Source organism: Bos indicus x Bos taurus, chromosome 4 (assembly GCF_003369695.1).
Source record: "Bos indicus x Bos taurus breed Angus x Brahman F1 hybrid chromosome 4, Bos_hybrid_MaternalHap_v2.0, whole genome shotgun sequence".
In the NCBI taxonomy this organism is placed as follows: Eukaryota; Metazoa; Chordata; class Mammalia; order Artiodactyla; family Bovidae; genus Bos; species Bos indicus x Bos taurus.
The window spans coordinates 103,533,747-103,552,505 of record NC_040079.1 but is presented as its reverse complement, the minus strand read 5'-3'; the positions used below and the strand labels follow the sequence as shown (position 1 = coordinate 103,552,505).

Here is an 18,759-nt window from a genome sequence, read left to right as displayed (position 1 = left end):
AACCTGAGTGTTAGTTTCTGCACTCAGAATCAATCTGCTCTGCACATCAATAATTCTGAACCAGCATGTGAGCTGCTGGTGAGCTCTGGGGTACCTTGAACCCTTACCAAGGTGTCTCATCACTTTTGATCAGTGTGAAGACTATTTCTGTTGGGCCATGTGTTTCAGGCAGAACAGGAATGGCTGAGCTGAGGGCGTACTCAGGAAAGGGGTGGGCCATGGTGGGAGAGGGAAGAAGCACCCAGAAAGCCCCATGTCTATGGGAACGTTGTCTCACGAGTATATGGGAGAACTCAGCTAGGGCACTGGCCAGGCAGGAATGGCCACGTGAATAGGCCACAACTGTGAAGGCACTCTGAATCCCTCAAGGGTGCCATGAAAAAGCCTAAAATCAAAGTAAGACAGGAAGACTGAGGACCACCCCTCTAGCCTTTGATTAATAGGAAGTGTTACCATGGAGAGAAAATTATGCAAAGAAGAGGATTTTAAACCCTAATACGTATCTTAAGGCTAGAATGTGATTCTGAAGCTTCAGCTAAAGTCAATGGACATAAAAGAAAAATACAAAAACAAAACAAAAAATAAAAGACACTGGATATAAGATAAAAGTTAGAAAACACAAAAAAGAAGATAAAGAAAAATAGGTCATTCTCCCAAATCATCCCCCCCTCCCTCTCCCACAGAGTCCAAAAGACTGTTCTATACATCTGTGTCTCTTTTGCTGTCTCGCATACAGGGTTGTCATTACCATCTTTCTAAATTCCATGTATATGCGTTAGTATACTGTACTGGTGTTTTCCTTTCTGGCTTACTTCACTCTGTATAATAGGCTCCAGTTTCATCCACCTCATTAGAAGTGATTCAGATGTGTTCTTTTTAATGGCTGAATAATACTCCATTGTGTATATGTCCCACAGCTTTCTTATCCATTCATCTGCTGATGGACATCTAGGATGGGGAACACGTGTACACCCATGGTGGATGCATGTTGATGTATGGCAAAACCAATACAATATTGTAAAGTAAAAAAAAAAAGAAAAGAAAAAAAGAAAAACAGGTCTTTGGATTAACAAACAAACAATATATCACCTCCTCCACCACCCCCACCCCCATTACAAGCCCTGTGGTCCGTACCTTCCAGCGAGGCCTGTAAGTCTTTTATGTTTTGATCTAGAAGCTGTGAAGGAAGGAATCCTGAGCCTGCCTGGGGCCTGGGGTCCAGCTCTCCTGGGGCCGCAGTGGGCATTGGCTCCTTCAGCCGACCGTCTCCAAACACAGCAGCCCACTCTTTGCTGAACTCGCCCTCTTCCAGGGAGGAAGCATTGAAGATTTCACTCAACAGCAGCAGGTCATCTTTGTCAGCACCTTCAGGTTCTGGGGTCCCCGCCATTGGGCCCAGGCAAGCTGATTGAAGTAACAGAGCACAAAACACATCACTCCCACAGGCTTGGGTTCTAGGGAACAGATGTTGTAGGGGCTGGGCTGAGACAGACCAACTAGATTTTTTTTAAAGTTAATCAAAATATAAATTAACCCTATTACAGCCCTTGAGAAATTTCCCACTGAAAGCAAGCACGATCCTGTGCGGCCTTCCTGTTGAGACAACGCCCTCTCCCCCTGTGACCCCCAAGCCTCTTGCTTGTAAAAAAGTTTAAGCTTCCGAGGCCTTCCCAGAGCACCAAAGAGCAAATTTAACCAGAGAAGTTAAAAAACACAAAAATGAAACAGAAACAAAGAATAATGAAATAAGACCCTGGGTTGGCCAAAAAGTTTGTTTGGGTTTTTCCATACTGTCTTACAGAAAAACCTGAATGACTTTTTAGTCAACCCAATCATAATAGCTTAGGCATAAAACAAAGTCAAGGACATTTAGTTTCTCCTCAAGGGCTATATAGATAATATCCTGAGCCATATCCTTGAGTTGTTTTGCAGATACTAAAACTCCCACCCAGTGGAGGAAGTTAACTACCTGCTGACCACCAGCACTTAGACAGGCTGGAACCAGATGATGACTGAGATTCCTGAAACATCACCCTGTTACCTCACCATCAGCCAATCAGACAACTGTACATGAGCTGATCAGGCACCCTGCAACCCACACCTGTTCCCTAAAAGGGATCATGGAGTTTGGGCCTTTTGAGCATGAGCTGCCTATCCTCCTTGCTTGGCCCTCCAATAAATGCTGTACTTTCCTTCACCACATCCAGTGTCAGTAAACTGGCTTTACTGCAAGTGGAGCAAGCAGATCCTTGTTTAGTTCCCCCGCATTTCCTTTCCTTCAAAGCAAGTCCAGTTTCTGAGCATCAACAGAATTGCATTGAAACGGATGCATGGATATGTGCTCAGTCGTGTCCAACTCTTTGTGACCCCCTGGGCTGTAGCCCGCTAGGCTCCTCTGTCCATGGGATTTCCAAGGCAAGAATCCTGGAGTGGGTTGCCATTTCCTCCTCTAGGGAATCTTCCTAGCCCAGAGATCGAACCCCCATCGTCTGTGTCTCCTGCATTGCAGGTGGACTCTTTACCAGCTGAGCCATCAGGTAAGCTCAAATAGTTTCCATAAAAACTCTATAGAGTTTTGGTGTCTCCTTAAGATAAAAACAAACTTACTATCAATACATTTCTTGGATATGAAACAAAGCCAGGCTTGAAGGCATGTTGGAGATCTTAGTTCTGGTTTCTGTAGCTTCCTGAATCTTCCCACAGAAGCCCGACATCCACAGCTGAAGCCTGCCCTGCCATCCGGCCTGAGGAGGGGAGCCGCATCGCAGCCCAGACTGCCCAGCAGACAGGACGATCAGAGGCACCCTGCAACCCACACCTGTTCCCTAAAAGGGATCATGGAGTTTGGGCCTTTTGAGCATGAACTGCCTATCCTCCTTGCTTGGCCCTCCAATAAACGCTGTACTTTCCTTCACCACATCCAGTGTCAGTAAACTGGTTTTAGTGTAAGTGGGGCAAGCGGGGGGAGCAGAGGTGTCAGGAAGTCTAACAGTGACCAAGAAAGACGTCCTCTTGCCGTCTCCTTTGTGGCACCGCAGCTGCATAAAGCAAAGGAAGGTGAATCTGGTCTGCCTGAGGGCAGCAGTGAAAATGACAGGAAAACAAAAGCAGTAAAGGATGAGCTTCACAGGCCAGAGGTGCAGCCCTGAAGGGTTGGCTGGACCAGAGGGGTGGACACTGGACCACCCTTTCCTTGCTGTGCAACTCGCTTGAGATCCTTACCCGCTCTGGGCCTCTGTTTTTTCATCTACAAAATTATAATGTTAATAATGTCCACTTTGGAATATCCTCAGGAAGATCACAAGGAATATATCTTAAACCTCACTGCTGCTCCAGAAGAAAGACTTTAAAGAAGAGACTGATTCTTACCATATGAACACTGACAAAATACTAAATCGTGAGCACAGGTAAAGCGGAGGCAGTAATGATCATGAATCCTATAACTTTTCATTGAGTTTTCTACATAGTTTAAAAACTAAGAACTGATAGGTTTATTAACTCTGGCCATGTTGTCATATCTAATTGCCACTTGGAAACTATAAACATTTCTGTTGTAAGTCATGAAGAGAAGGAACAATCATGATTTATATTTTCTCTGAGCTAGATTTTAATGCTGATACTGTCACAGTGAGATTAAGAGGTTTTCCTCAAATATATGAGATACTTCTTTAAAGTCTTCACTTGTGAATTAACTAAAGCTCGTATCTCCGTTGGTTTTATTGGATCTATTTGCAACCACACTTTGTAGAAAGACTGGGGAGATCTGGAGTGTGCTGAGCAGACTGTCTATACATGGCGGGTGGGGGAGGAGGAATACAGGCACTTTCATATCAGTGTGGTTTAAAAATAGTGGCGAAGGATCACCATATTTGGACAGCTGTCTAATTTCAGCATTCTCCTGTTTGTGTTATCACCGAGGTTTGCACCAAGACCTAGCCTGTGGGTGTGCTGGTGAGAAGAGGAGGAAGATGGCATTTTATTACGCCGGCTTCCGAGATGGTTCTGTGGTGACAGGGGCGCTCAGGAACCACCCAGGCCTGCTCAAGGTGGGAAGGGCCCGGCAGGAGAGGCGAGGGCCTCACCGCTGGGAGCGGAGGAAGGAGCCTTGGCTGTGACAGGGCGTGTCCGCCAACACTCATCTGGGCGTCCCTTCCCACTTCTCTCTTCAGTCTCTCTCAGCATCACCCTTTTCACACACATTCACTGCACAAAGCTCAGTACTTCCTACTTTCAGCTGGACCTAATCGCCCAAACCTTTTCTCATGGTTTCCTTTCGGGCCTGACTGAAACCAGATGATTGCTGAACCAAATCCCCTTTATTGGAACCAATTCAAGGCGATGTCTAGACCCTAGAGGAAGAGAGGACTTTAAGGGAGCACTCAGAATTGTGTGTGTTCCTCCCAAAGTCCCTTTACAGTCTCCCTTGCTTTCATCTAGATGTCAATCCAGGGAAGATCGTGACCAGAGTGAGCACCAACAAATAATACACTTGGAGAGCCTTTCGAAAATAACTACAGCCTGTGACCTAAAGGGGAAGGAAATCCAAAGAAGAGGGATATATATATATATATATATACACACATATATACACATACACACACACACACATACACACAGTTGTTTCACTTTGCTATACAGAAGAAACTAACAACATTGTAAAGCAACTATTCTCCAATAAAAATAAAAAAACCCAACCACAGACTGGAGAAGCTCTACCTTTGTGTTTACTGTTTATGCTGTGAGATGGTATCTAGAGTAGCCCTCTGTGGTTTTGCTAACTTAGCATCCCTTTCCTCCCTCTCTTTACTTTCTCTCGGGGAGACCCCTGCTCCTCCTCATCCTGGTGAGACACCAGGTAAGATGCCTCACCGCTTCATCCCAGGTGGACCCGTGACCTAGGCTCAGCAGAGTTCTTCGTTGCTCAGGCCATGGTGACTGGCTCAGGGGTGGGCACAAGCCAGGGGCTTCCCTGAGTTTGGAAGATGGAAGCTGGGAGGAAGACGGGCTCTCTTCTTTGGGATTCTAAGTTCTAGGGATGCAGAGTTGAGGCTCTCAGTGATGATGGAACCAAACAGGGATGGAAACTTTCGGAGTTAGAATCCTGACAACATTCTTTAAGCCCCTGGATCCAGCTTTTCTCTTCTTAAAAACTTTTTATTTTGTACCGGGGTATAGCCGATTAACAATGTCATAGTTTCAGGTGAACAGTGAAGGGATCAGCCATACATATACATGTATCCATTCTCCCTCAAACTTTCCTCCCAATCCAGACAGATCCAGCCTTTCTTGAAGTCAATCCACCCCTGTGTATCCTCAGCTACATGGACCAATATCCATATGTTCTTCTATTTTCTTTTCATATTAAAGCTAAACTGTTCAAAGAAGAATTTGTTACTTCCAACTAAATGATTCCTGACTAATAATCTATCCTATCCAATGCAAATTTAGTGACTAAATGAAAAAAGGACCCACGGGGAGGATGTTATTGTCCAGAACTGGTTTTGAATAGAGCTCTTCAATTGAAAGGGGGCTTCCCTGGTGGCTCAGCTGATAAAGAACCCGGCTGCCAATGCTGGAGACATAAGAGACTAGGGTTCAGTCTCTGGGTCGGGAAGATCCCCTGGAAAAGGGCATGGCCACCCACTCCAACATTCTTGCCTGGGAAATCCCACGGACAGAGGGGCCTGGAGGGTCCATGGGGTCATAAAGAGCCAGACATGACTGAGTAAGCACATACACGCACACACACAAAACCACTGAATGTGGCCTGTTGCTTAGTGTCCTGGTTATTTAGCAGTTACAGCAGGCTATACTGTGGCTGTTTTCTCTTTTAAGAAAACTTGTTAGCTGAAAGCGATGAAACTGACACCGACTTGAACCAGAAAGCAGGGAAACCTCCCAATTATTGCCCTGATAATTAAGACGCTTGAAATGACTATACATCACTTGTAAGAAAAACGTAATTACCAATAGAAAAGTTCAGGTTTAGGTCTGTAACCAGACAAGTCAAGACTTGAAAAATAACACTAGTCAGTTGGCTCTTAAGAATCATGCTATCATTTTCTTTGGAAATAATTCAACTCAACTGTGAGAAAACGAGAACACAGCTAGATATGATAAGAAGCCGGTGAGAGCTACAGCTGGAGTCAGAGCTTCCACCCCTGCAGGCAAGCAAGTACCAATCCTGGCTTTCTGAGCCCCATCCTGACTTTGTCTTTTTTTTTTAATGATTTTATTTATTTATTTTTGGCTTGGTCTTCATTGCTGCGCGGGCTTTTCTCTAGCTGTGGCGAGCGGGGGCTAATCTCTAGTTGCAATGCACAGGCTTCTCACTGCAGTAGCTTTTCTTGTTGTAGCGTACAGACTCTAGGCACGTGGGCTCAGAACTTGCGCCTCCCGGGCTCTAGAGCGCAGGCTCAGCAGTTGCGGTGCACGGGCTGAGCTGCTCTGTGGCATGTGGGATCCTCCTGGACCAGGAATCGAATCTGTGTCTGCTGCACTGGCAGGTGGATTCTTTACCACTGAGCCACAAAGGCTGTCTGCCTTTGTCTTACAGAATGAACAAAGGCGGCGGAGATCGCAGGTGCCAAACCCACAGATACGCCTCCAAGCCCCCTTCATGCCCTTGCGAGTTCCTCAAGTCTCCATGTTTACCTTCCCAGCAGTAACCCAATCACAGATACGACTACAAACATAAAGGCCAACACACGTGACATACTCCAATTCTCACTGCTTGGCCTCCAACTCTATGACCCCTCATGCACCCCTCTTCCTTTGCGACATTAGCCCCCACTGTACTCTCCCCGTGTTGGGAAGCCTGCTCCACCCCAGCATTATTCCAACTCTAGCGTCTGTCCTCATTCATCCTCCAAGGCTTCTCCCTGGCCTCAAGCCTGTGCACACTCCAACAGTGTCAATCTTCACTTGATACTGCAGTTACTGCAGTCTCCCCCAACACCTCCCTGGTGGCTCAGATGGTAAAGAATCTGCCTGCAATGCAGAAGACCTGGGTTCAATCCCTGGATCAGGAAGATCCCCTGGAGAAGGAAATGGCAACCACTGTAGTATTCTTGCCTGGAGAAGTCTATGGACAGAGGAGCCTGGCAAGCTATAGTCCGTGGGATTGCAAAGAGTCGGACGCGACTGAGCAGACTAACACTTCCACTTTCACTTTTTACCCACCGCCTCCTGTCAAGTCACTGTTCAAGTTTCTTCTTCCTTCTACAGCCACCCGCGCGACTTTGTTAGCACCCTTTCTGGGTCTATCTGTAATCAAGTTCCTGGCCCTGCTCTACACTGAAGTGGCCCTCTTGAAGGTTAGCAGTGAGACCCTCGTGGCAGGTTCCAAGCCCCTATTCTGAGGCTGCTTTGGTCTCTTCAGCACTCTGCACTACTGCCCACTCTGGAAATGCTGTCGTCTCCTGGGCTCCCCAGGAAGTGGCTCTCTTGGATGTCCTCCTGTCTTCTTGACTATACTTTCCCTGCCGCCTTGTCCTACTCTGGTTGCCCTTGAGACTTCCTCCTAAGCAATCACCTCTCTCTTCCCTACATTCTCGGCATAGAAGATCTTACGTGTTTTCCTGGTTCTAGTGTCACCTGGGAACAGTCTCAAGCCCCTGTCTCCAATTCCAAATGCTTTCCTGAAACTCTGATGACAAATTCCAGCCTGGGGGCCCTTAGGGGCTGGCCCACTGCTGAGCCTGGTGGGGCTCCATAAAAGACACTCTCCCTTTGTATGTGTATGTGTGTGTGTGTGCACGCTCAGGCGCTGCAGTCATGTCCGACTCTTTGAGACCCTGTGGACCATAGTCCACCAGGCTCCTCCGTCCATGGGATTCTCCAGGCAAGAATACTGGAGTGGGCTGCCATGCCCTCCTCCAGGGGATCTGCCTGACCCAGGTATCAAACCTGGGTCTCTTGTGTCTCCTGCATCAACAGGCAGGTTCTTTACCACTAGTGCCACCTGGGAAGCCCCTCTGGCTGTATACTTTTGCTTAATTCAGCTGTGAGGTTATCACTCCCTTCCTCAAATAACATCCATGGCCCCCTCTGATTGCTGAGTGAAGTGATGCTCCTTATCGTGGGCTCAGGACCTCTGTAGTCAAGCTCTAAGGTAGCCCTTTCCACAGCTCACCAACATTGCCTTCAGGGAAGTCTGTGGTTCAGCAACACTCTTCTGCCTGCTGTTCTTCACACATACTCCCCCATCTTCCCATCTAAGAACCTGCTGTTTTCCCAGTGAAATGCCCAAAGGGAAGAGTCATACTCTGAAAGGATCTTATAAATCATCTCCTCAAACTCATTTTATACATGAGGAAAGAGAGACCCAGGCTAGATGACCTCAAGGTCATATAATTTATTAGTTATGGATTATCTGGCTGGGGACCCCTGGCTCACAGGTCAAGATGTTTTCTCAGTGCTGCACACTTCAGAGCCTATTAAGGATCCTATATATAAGCAAATATTTAAATTTTCGTAAAGTCTGTAGGGTTTCTAAGGTCATATAGCTCCACTGGCTGCTAGGCAAAATTCTTGGCTGCAGGCATCATGACAGAATGGCCAAGATGACAGACCCTCTCGTCATCTTTGCCTTGCTCTGCCCAAGGCTTCAAAAATCAAACCCCATGTCTCTGCAAAAACATTCCTTAGGAACACTGATTCTGACCCAGTGAGTTTTCAGCGAGTGAAAACTGACATTCAGAGGCAGCGCTGGAGTTCAGACTGTGGGTGACAGAAAACTAAGGTGGGAAAAGGGTGACCGCCCACTCAGGTGACATTTCTGAAATCATACCGAGTTTCATGACCTCAGCAGAAATTAGGAGCACAGAAGATGGAAACATGAGTGCACAGACCCAAAATGAAAGCACAGGAAAGCAAACAGATAAATGTCACGGCAGTTCCCTTCATCTGTGTGTGAAACAGGAAGGCGCTCGGGTTTGCTCCCGGCTCCCCGCTCTCAGCATTATGACTAATTGTAAAGGCCTCACGCTTGAAACACACATGAAAAACCCCAAACACCAACACTATCCTCACATCACCCAGAAGACAGCACGGGACAAAGATGGGTAGGAAACCACCTTAGAAAACTAACAAGAAAAATAGTCTTCATTATAAAAGGCCCTGGGAAGAAACCGTACTTGCTTAGAATTCAAGAATACTTCTAAAACCTCCCTTCTGGTGAAAAAAGACATGGATAATAATAGCTAGCAGATGGAGGAAAATCCACTGCACCCACTCTCTGGGACACACACCCACAAACACACACACGTCAAACAAAAAATAAAACAAAAAAAATCCCTCCTCCACGAGTGAAAAAAAAAAACCCCAACAATGCTAGACCCTGAGTAGACACTCAGAAATACTTTTTCATGATCCCCAAGCCTGGTCCTCCATTGTAAAGTTAGAATTTAACAAGCAAGCAATCTTACTAGAAAACTTGACACCTGGAGCATGGGTAAATCTACACAGAACACTCCAGACTATAAGGTGATCAAGTAAGAACAGTACTCGGTTTTAAAAGTGCACCATTAGCTCATGAAAGGAAGCAACCCAGCAGTTCTCCATAGGACACTGAGGAAGACAGGGAGAAGGGAAAGTTTATGAGAAAAGACATAGCTGTGAGGAAGCAGTCAGATCCCTAGCCAGCTACACATACATGGGTAAGTATAGGAGGGGCTTCCCAGGAAGCTCAGCTGGTAAACAATTTGCCTGCCAATGCCGGAGACACAAGAGACTCAGGTTTGATTCCTAGGTCAGGAAGATCCCCTGAAGGAGATGGCAACCCACTCTAGTAGTCTTGCTGGAACATCAGAGGAGCCTGGTGGGTGACAGCATACGGCATCACAAAGAGTCAGCAACGACTGGGGCGTGCATGCACACACACACACAGGGGACCCTTCTGAACGACTGAGAAAGACCTGGGGCAGGGACAGAAACACGTGTTACTGATTCAGGCTACAGCTCCTCATCCAGACCTACTGAGTGAGGCTCTCAGTCATTCTGAAGTTTGGCCAGAATTCAGAATCGCAAGTCTGTATGGAAACCGAGGAAGCAGCCGAAGACAAACATTTTAACTGTAATATGAACAATCAAAAAATTCTAAAATTCGTTCAGCCAGTCCCATCTGAGAGAGGGATCTTTTGGATGAAACCAAGTTAGGAGACTTAGGTGAGCTGAGTGGATGGAACTCTCTTCTGCTTTATGCCATCACTTTCTGTTCAGTTATCTGAGAGTTATTTTTCTTGGCCCAACTTTGAGGAACACAAGATTTCTACCTGTTCAGTTCAGTTCAGTTCAGTCGTTCAGTCATATCCGACTGTTTGTGACTCCATGAATCGCAGCACGCCAGGCCTCCCTGTCCATCACCAACTCCCGGAGTTCACTCAGACTCACATCCATTGAGTCGGTGAGGCCATCCAGCCATCTCATCCTCTGTTGTCCCCTTTTCCTTCTGCCCCCAATCCCTCCCAGCATCAAAGTCTTTTCCAATGAGTCAACTCTTCACATGAGGTGGCCAAAGTACTGGAGTTTCAGCTTCAGCATCATTGCTTCCAAAGAACACCCAGGACTGATCTCCTTCAAAATGGACTGGTTGGATCTCCTTGCAGTCCAAGGGACTCTCAAGAGTCTTCTCCAACACCACAGTTCAAAAGCATCAATTCTTTGATGCTCAGCTTTCTTCACAGTCCAACTCTCACATCCATACATGACTACTGGAAAAATCATAGCCTTGACTAGACAGACCTTTGTTGGCAAAGTAATGTCTCTACTTTTGAATATGCTATCTAGGTTGGTCATAACTTTCCTTCCAAGGAGTAAGCGTCTTTTAATTTCATGGCTGCAATCACCATCTGCAGTGATTTTGGAGCCCAGAAAAATAAAGTTTGACACTGTTTCCACTGTGTCCCCATCTATTTCCCATGAAGTGATGGGACCAGATGGCATGATCTTCGTTTTCTGCATGTTGAGCTTTAAGCCAACTTTTTCACTCTCCTCTTTCACTTTCATCAAGAGGCTTTTGAGTTCCTCTTCACTTTCTGCCATAAGGGTGGTGTCATCTGCATATCTGAGGTTTGATATGTCTCCCGGTAATCTTGATTTCAGCTTGTGCTTCTTCCAGCCCAGCATTTCTCATGATGTACTCTGCATATAAGTTAAACAAGCAGGGTGACAATATACAGCCTTGACATACTCCTTTTCCTATTTGGAACCAGTCTGTTGTTCCATGTCCAGTTCTAACTGTTGCTCACTGACCTGCATATAGGTTTCTCAAGGGGCAGGTCAGGTGGTCTGGTATTCCCATCTCTTTCATAATTTTCCACAGTTTATTGTGATCCACACAGTCAAAGGCTTTGGCATAGTCAATAAAGCAGAAATAGATGTTTTTCTGGAACCCTCTTGCTTTTTCGGTGATCCAGCGGATGTTGGCAATTTGATCTCTGGTTCCTTTGTCTTTTCTAAAACCAGCTTGAACATCTGGAAGTTCTACCTGTTATAACCCATGAATTGAGGCTAAGGATCATCACATGTGGTCACAAGGTGATTTTAGAGCCACTTCCAAGTATTTCAAACTGTAACTCAGTTTCTTCTTCACTTGAAACGTTTGTATAAACTGGCCAAATATTGGTTTTCCATTACATTATCTATTTGTTGTTCTTCAGTCATTAACTCATGTCTGACTCTTTGCAACTCCATTAACTGCAGCACGCCAGGCTTTCTTGTCCTTCACCATCTCCTGGAGTTTGTTCAGACTTATGTCCATTGGGTCAGTGATGCCATCTAACCACCTCATCCTCTGTCGTCCCCTTCTCCTCCTGCCCTCAATCTTTCCCAGCATCAGGGTCTTTTCCAATGAGTCAGCTCTTCGCATCAGGTGGCCAAAGTATTGGAGCTTCAGCCTCAGCATCAATCCTTAGAGTGAATACACAGAGTTGATTTCCTTCAGGATTGACTGGTTGGATCTCCTTGCAGTCCAAGGGACTTTCAAGAGTCTTCTCCAGCACCACAATTTGAAACTATCAATTCTTTGGTGCTCAGCCTTCTTTATGGTCCAACTCTCACATCCATAAATGACCACTGAAAAAACCACAGCTTTGACTAATGGACCTTTGTTGGCAAATTGTTATCTCTGCTTTTTAATATGCTGTCTAGGTTTGTCATAGCTTTTCTTCCAAGGAGCAAGCATCTTCTAATTTCATTATCTATTTAGTAGGAGAAAACACATTTCACTATGACACTGAGTCAGAGTGATTTGCTGGGCATGGTTCCTGGGGAATTGTGTCCTTGCTGTTGTCAGAAGTGGTCTGCTCTCTGACAACACTGCACCAGGACTGCCTGTTGAACAGAATCACCACTGAGAGTGAACGGGCCCCCATGCAGCAGGGTGCTAGAGCTTACAGCCCCACCACCAGGCCTATAAAGTCGGCCTTCCCTGGATTAAGCTCTTTTTAACTCTTGATTGTTTAATGTCTCACATACTACAACCAGCATTTTAAATTGAGATTTGGTTCTTCTGGCAGTTTTCCAAAGGGCACATATTTGGAAGTCAACTAATTAAGAGCATTCTCTTCTTCCATCACCTCAAGTTCTTTGTACACTGAGGGAATACTTTTATACTTGGGGCTGTGTTAATTTTTAAGCTGATGCTACCTCAGGGGCTGCAGATGCAGAAGAAGCAGATAGAGGGAAAGAATGGCTCATGACTCAAGGAGGGCTTTGTGGGCTGGCAGTGATACAGGGAAAGGAGAAATTATGTCAAACTGCATTTAACCAAGAAAATTTGTAAATACATTTTTCTGCCTGAGAATGAGTACACAGTTTGAGGAAGAGCACGTTCATTTCTTTATCTTCAGAATTAAATTGAGTGCTCAAAAAAAAGCCTATGAGCTGCAATTTGACGAAACAAAGATTATACCTTTAAACCAACGAGGTGTGGAAGTAGTTTTAAATAAGGAGAAAGATAGCAATCTTATTCCAGTGAATCTTGGCCCATGGGATGGAAGAAGCTCATGACTGTATCTTGGAAAGGAGTATTTCTGACTAAATTCTGAGAAGAAATGCATGGCTACTGGGTTAGCCATGTACTGCTATGACCAAGTTAAAAAAAAAATCAAAATCCAAAAACAAGAATATTTTTTGGTAAGAAGTGGGGAAACATGAGACTGTGGACTCAAATGTGCTTGTGTTTGTGGAAAGAAACACTGCAGGGATGCAAGACGGGAGGGAGTGTTGGAACAGAGAGGAGGGTGGGTAGCAGTAATGTGGGCGAGAGGTTTGTTTTTTTCCTGTATATGTTTTTATTATCATTTTGTTTTTTGCACTAATGTGAACACACCACCTACTCAAAAATTATGCTTATTAAAATAATGAAATTAAGTAGGAGATAATAAAAACAAAGGACAAGCTATATAAACAAGAGGTTTGGAATAAGAGAAATCATATTCCTATCAAAATAAGTTGAAGCTTATGTATGAATAATTCGTTAACTGTTAAGACTTGCTAAAACTAGGTAGGAGGTACCTATTACTTGTTACATTATTATCTTTATCTCAGTTTGTAAGACTGAACTATTTCCTCCTCCGAAAATTAATTTGTTTGAAAACACCTTTATTTCATCAAAATTCTATCCTTAAGCCAAGGGAGAAATGATTTTATGAAAACATAGGCCATGTAATGGCAATCTGCATTATTACTTGCTCTTTTACTTTCATAATCTTATGTGATTTCAACATTCACAAATAAGTAGACATTCTGATAAAATACACATGGACCTTCATGAAATATTGCATGGTGGAGTGAAAAATTAATAAGGAAAGCAGGTTTCTGCACTGAAGTTTATATTCCTTAGCCCTGGAAACTCTTTTTCTAAGCCTTGGAAACTTAATGCTAGAGTTTTGTTGCCTTTCCAATTTTGAAAAAAATCTTTAACCAATGACCTCTGTTTCCCAGACTCTCTCCTCTCACACTCTGGGAACTAAATCCAAATCAAGCAAAGACTGGATAGAGAAAGTCGTCAGCCCTAGGTAACTGGGGCCATCAGGATATCTTGGCCCACTTCTGGTCCTGAAAGAAACCTGTCAGTCCAGGGCAGACTGTATGCCAACCCCCTGGGGCAAGAGATACTCTAGAATTTGGATGACAATCTCAGGGATATTTTGGACCCATGGTAAATCAGGAGGAGACTCTTGGTAGGATGAAAAGCAAATGCTATGAGCAAGCTGAAAACACTCAATTTCTTGGGATCACTTAAAACTAGGCATGTCTCATCCAGACCCACAGTTGTGGAATCTCCTTGAGGGGCGACGCAGTAAATGACTTTTGGGTCTGGGGACTGGGATGTGGGGCCTACCTAGCCAGCAAGCTCTCCCTTTGCATTTAAGTAAGGCTCAGTGAAGATGAGCACTGTGCATCAGCATGGCAATATTTTTTATTTTTTTCATAATTAGATTTTTTTTTGAAAATTACATAAACTCATAATTTATAATCTATTTATTTATTTGTTTATTTTTGGCCATGCCATGTGCTGCATGTGGGGTCTTAGTTCCCCAACCAGGAATTGAACCCATGCCCCCCTACAGTGGAAGCTCAGAGTCTTAACCACTGACTGTCAGGGAAGTCCCAGCAGGGCAACATTTCTAATCCCACATCTCAACTGCTTACCATTTAGAGAGTGTCCCTGTGTCAGAGATATGAAAGACCCTTTGCATACTTGATCTTTGAACCTGAGAGTAACCCAGCAAGACTGTTGCTACTGGTTCCAATTTACAAATGAGAATAACTGAGGCTAAAAGAGTTTAAGGATGAAGCAAGTTACTTAAGGCCATAGAGATTATTTATAAGAGAACCATATTCAAAAGTCAGGTCTGTCTGATTCTGAAAGCCATGTTTTTTCTACTCCCGCACACAATCTCTGACGTAGCACCTTTTAGCTTTACTGGTTTGAACATTATAATGATAACGGATCTGCACATACTCTTTGTGCATGAGGATATTTAAAGTCACTTGGCCTTCCCTTGTGGCTCAGATGGTAAGGAATCTCCCTCCAATGCAGGAGACCTGGGTTTGACCCCTGGGTTGGGAAGATCCCCTGGAGAAGGGAATGGCAACCCACTCCAGTATTCTTGCCTGGAGAATCCCATGGACAGAGGAGCCTGGCAGGCTACTATTCATGGGGTTGCAAAGAGTTAGACACAACTGAGCAACTTTTACTTCACTTCATAAAGACAAATGGCAGTTACCTAAAAACAATTGCTTGGGAATGCAAAGCTATTCAAAAGATAAAAATTGCATTTGCCTCCATGTAACCACAGTATTTAAAATATTTTAAAAAACTGTAACCCCAAAGAAATGCATAAATCTTACCACCTTCCTCGGGTTTCATGTCTAAAAGTTCATCTACAGGTTCATTAGAGGAGAAGAAAGAAAAGAAAATTATGTCAGTTTCATTTTGTAAGGAGTTTGAGTCAAATTACTAAAATTGAGTTGTTTTCCTTAATCTGGATTACCTGCGCATGCATTATGTGTACAGCTTTTGTCTAAGGCAGATAAAACACTTTTTCCATCTTCGGCTGTAAATAGAACACATGCATTTGGTTATCACCACTTCAGAAAGGTGTGGAGTTCATATACTAACGTGGTATAAGGTAAGCACATGCTTCAGGAACAAATGTATCTGAAAACTCCCTCAGGCAGGAGCAGGGGTCCTCAGCTGACATTTTACTCAAGCAACTGGCTCTCAATGAACGCCGAATTAACTGCCCTGAATCCTTGATTTGTTTGGTAGAAAAACTATATGCCACTGATCTAACAATTCTCCTTCCAGGGACACATGTGTGACTTAAGTACCCAACGACAAATTGCTGGGGCTAATGAACCTCAGTCACATGGCCTGGCTAAAATAAAAGGGCAGATTACTGGGTGAAAGAAGCCAACCTGTAAAGGCTACACAGCAGGATTCCAACCATATGACATTCTGGGAAAAGCCAATGGCGACAGTGAGAAGACCAGAGGTTGCTAGAGTTTGGGGGAGGGGAAGACGAATAGGTGAAGTCACAGGGGATTTCTGGGACAGTGAAACCACTCTGCATGATACTGTAATGATGGATATGTGCCATTATACCTTTGTGAACACCTACATACTGTACAACATCTAATGTAAACTATGGAACCTGAGTAATAATGATATGTCAATGCTGGCTCACTGATTATTTACCCTGGTGGGGGATGTTGCTAATGGAGGTGTCTATACATGTGTGGGGGCAAGGAACATGTAGGAACTCTTTTTCCCTTCTGCCCAATAAAGTGTGTGTACACAACAGCACAGCCTTAAAACTTGGTTTGCTCATATGTACATTAGACTTTCTACAAGTCCCAGAATAAAAGGCAGATGGCACTTCTTTATAATGGCTTCCATTCTATGTATCTATGAAACAGGGTGATCGACAGGTACAATCTCAAAATATCATGCAACTCCCACAGGCAAGTGAATATACTGCACAAAGGGAAAACTGCATCCCCTGTGTTGTCACATGTTGTATAAATGCCTTGAATACAAACATAATAAACTGGAGTTTCGTGCTTCCACAAAACTAAAATTTTCCTGTTCAACTATAAGATTCCCACAGGTTTCAGGCTACAGGCCTTGCATGATCCTGAGGTTGGTGGTGTGGATCAATACTGTTCAGAGAACTCTTACATGGCTAGCCTGCCTCTCTGCCTTCTTCTACCACTTCCTCCCTCCTTCCCTCATGCTTTAGGACCTTGTTTCTCGGACCTTCTCCTGGTTCTCCCTGGCTCACAGTCTTCACTCAGGCTGTTTCTTTTGCTTTGACAGGTCTTGCAATAGCCTTGACTGAGATAATTCCCCGATGCCCTCAAACAGGTGAGGGCTCCCAATCACAAATACCTGTAAACAGCCCTTGTAGCTCTCACTCGAGTTGGAGTTACCCAGTAACTTGTGTAATAGTTCGCCCCATGTTGGAAGGATCTACCACTGAACACCCAGAGCCCACCACAGACAAACGTGTGCTGAACAAATGAACAAAGTCGTGCATAAGGGAAGGCAAACAAGTATGAAAGGATGACAGGAAGTCAAGCTGCGGAGGCAGAACGGTGACAGTTTGTTTTTCCTGTTCAAAGACAGATGAGGAAAAGCAAACGAAGCAGTCAAATGGGAGAAGAAGGAGAATAAAGCAGGCGACGTGGTTGGAAAAGTAGGAAGAAAGATGGAAGGAAGACAAAGCCTGGGGAAAAAGATGGAAGGGAGTGGGGATTCCAGGGTGTACTCTGCCTGTCTGGTCTCCAGGAGATGACGGAGCAGAGCGGAGGCAGATGTGTCCTGGGAGGGCCAGGCTGAACGGGCACTTGAGGTCATTTCAGATCTCTCCCCACTATATAAGACTGGTCCCTTCATCTCCAAGGATTCGAGTCCCAGTGAAAGACTCAGTTTTCCATCCCGTGAGTTCCATCACACTCAACCCGACCCCGTGCTCCTTATGAGAGAACTGCCGATAAAAGAGCAGGCTATAACGGCAGGAGGCAGGGATTGCTGACAAGCCCTGCCCAGCACAGTGTCTGGGTCACAAGCGCTGTGATCCCTCAGGATCAGAGGAGGGTCAGTGTGCCCCAGGCATCTGGGGTCACTCAGCGAGGAGGAGCCTGGCGTGCTACAGTCCAGGGGCTCACAGAGAGCTGGACAAGACTGAGAGACTAACACTTTGCTTTTACACTTCACTAGTACAGAGAAGGCCCGGGAACCACCTGAAGAGCAGAGTCCGAGCCCTCCCATCGGATCACTAGTACAGAGCAGGCCCAGGAGCCACCTGAAGAGCAGAGTCCGAACCCTCCCATCGGATTCCCAACAAGGCCCAGCACCCACCCCGTGACACAGCGGAAATTAAACCCCCCCAGTGTCATTATGTGATCTCATCACGACCGTCTCCACAGCCCAAACGTCAGCTACCGCTCGTAATGGTAACGCAGCAACGTTATCACCTGTTGTAAAGCAAACAGCTCTCTGTCCAGTCTCAGTTGCGATGCCCCCCTAACAGGCTGCTGCTGAAATGACTAATGATGGCTGTTTTTTCGTTCAAAATACACAGCCTCTCTCCATAATACTATGGGGTCAACAGCACTGATATTTGAACTTTAAACTCTTAAGAAGGAAAGTAAATACATAATTTTTTTCAGTTGGAAATAAAAAGGTCTAGAAGGAGTTTGACAGAAAAGAAAATGAGTCGGCTATTGTGCAGTAGTATTTCAGAAGCAATTCTGAAAAAAAAAAAAAAAAAAATCGAAACTTACTCTTAAAACTAGAGGATTCCTTGTGCTGGTTTTCATCCTCTAGTGAAATTAACCTTAAAATTAAAAAACAAAGTTTAGTAATATTGTTCTGAAAATGTCATACTTATGACAGAGTCAGATTTTATGTACAATATCTATTATTGTACTTACACACACATAAAATAGGAACATATAGCCATTTACATGCTATACATGTTTGGAAGAAGAAATAAATTTGCTGACTTTCTCCTGTCCCTGTACTAAAGGTAGTTAGTAGTATCTTAACATCTGGATTTAGTTTCATGCTAAGGCACATATTCCATAAACATCCAAGTGGATACTTAGGTATAACAAAGATAGGTAATTACTATCATTTTTAAAAACACAGTTAAAAAACTGATGGACAAATGAGTGTTTATTCTGATTCTGTAGTTACAGAAGAAGACACCTCAGGAGTTTAGCTAAATTACTGTACATAAG

At 44.6% G+C, this 18,759-nt stretch overlaps 1 protein-coding gene across 12 annotated transcripts in view; it reads right to left on the bottom strand.

Moving 5' to 3' along the window:
• ICA1 (islet cell autoantigen 1) overlaps positions 1-18,759 on the bottom strand; it is a 163,595-nt gene that overhangs the window by 13,834 nt on the left and 131,002 nt on the right. For 10 of the 12 annotated variants that reach the window (XM_027540067.1, XM_027540064.1, XM_027540061.1 and 7 more), the window contains exons 10-13: positions 18,301-18,353; positions 15,504-15,566; positions 15,361-15,393; positions 1,135-1,404 (exon numbers count right to left, since the gene is read on the bottom strand). In XM_027540067.1, coding sequence (XP_027395868.1) covers positions 1,135-1,404; positions 15,361-15,393; positions 15,504-15,566; positions 18,301-18,353 — 419 coding nt within the window. The remainder of the gene's footprint in view (positions 1-1,134; positions 1,405-15,360; positions 15,394-15,503; positions 15,567-18,300; positions 18,354-18,759) is intronic. The other 2 variants (XM_027540068.1, XM_027540071.1) reach the window with 2 other exon arrangements.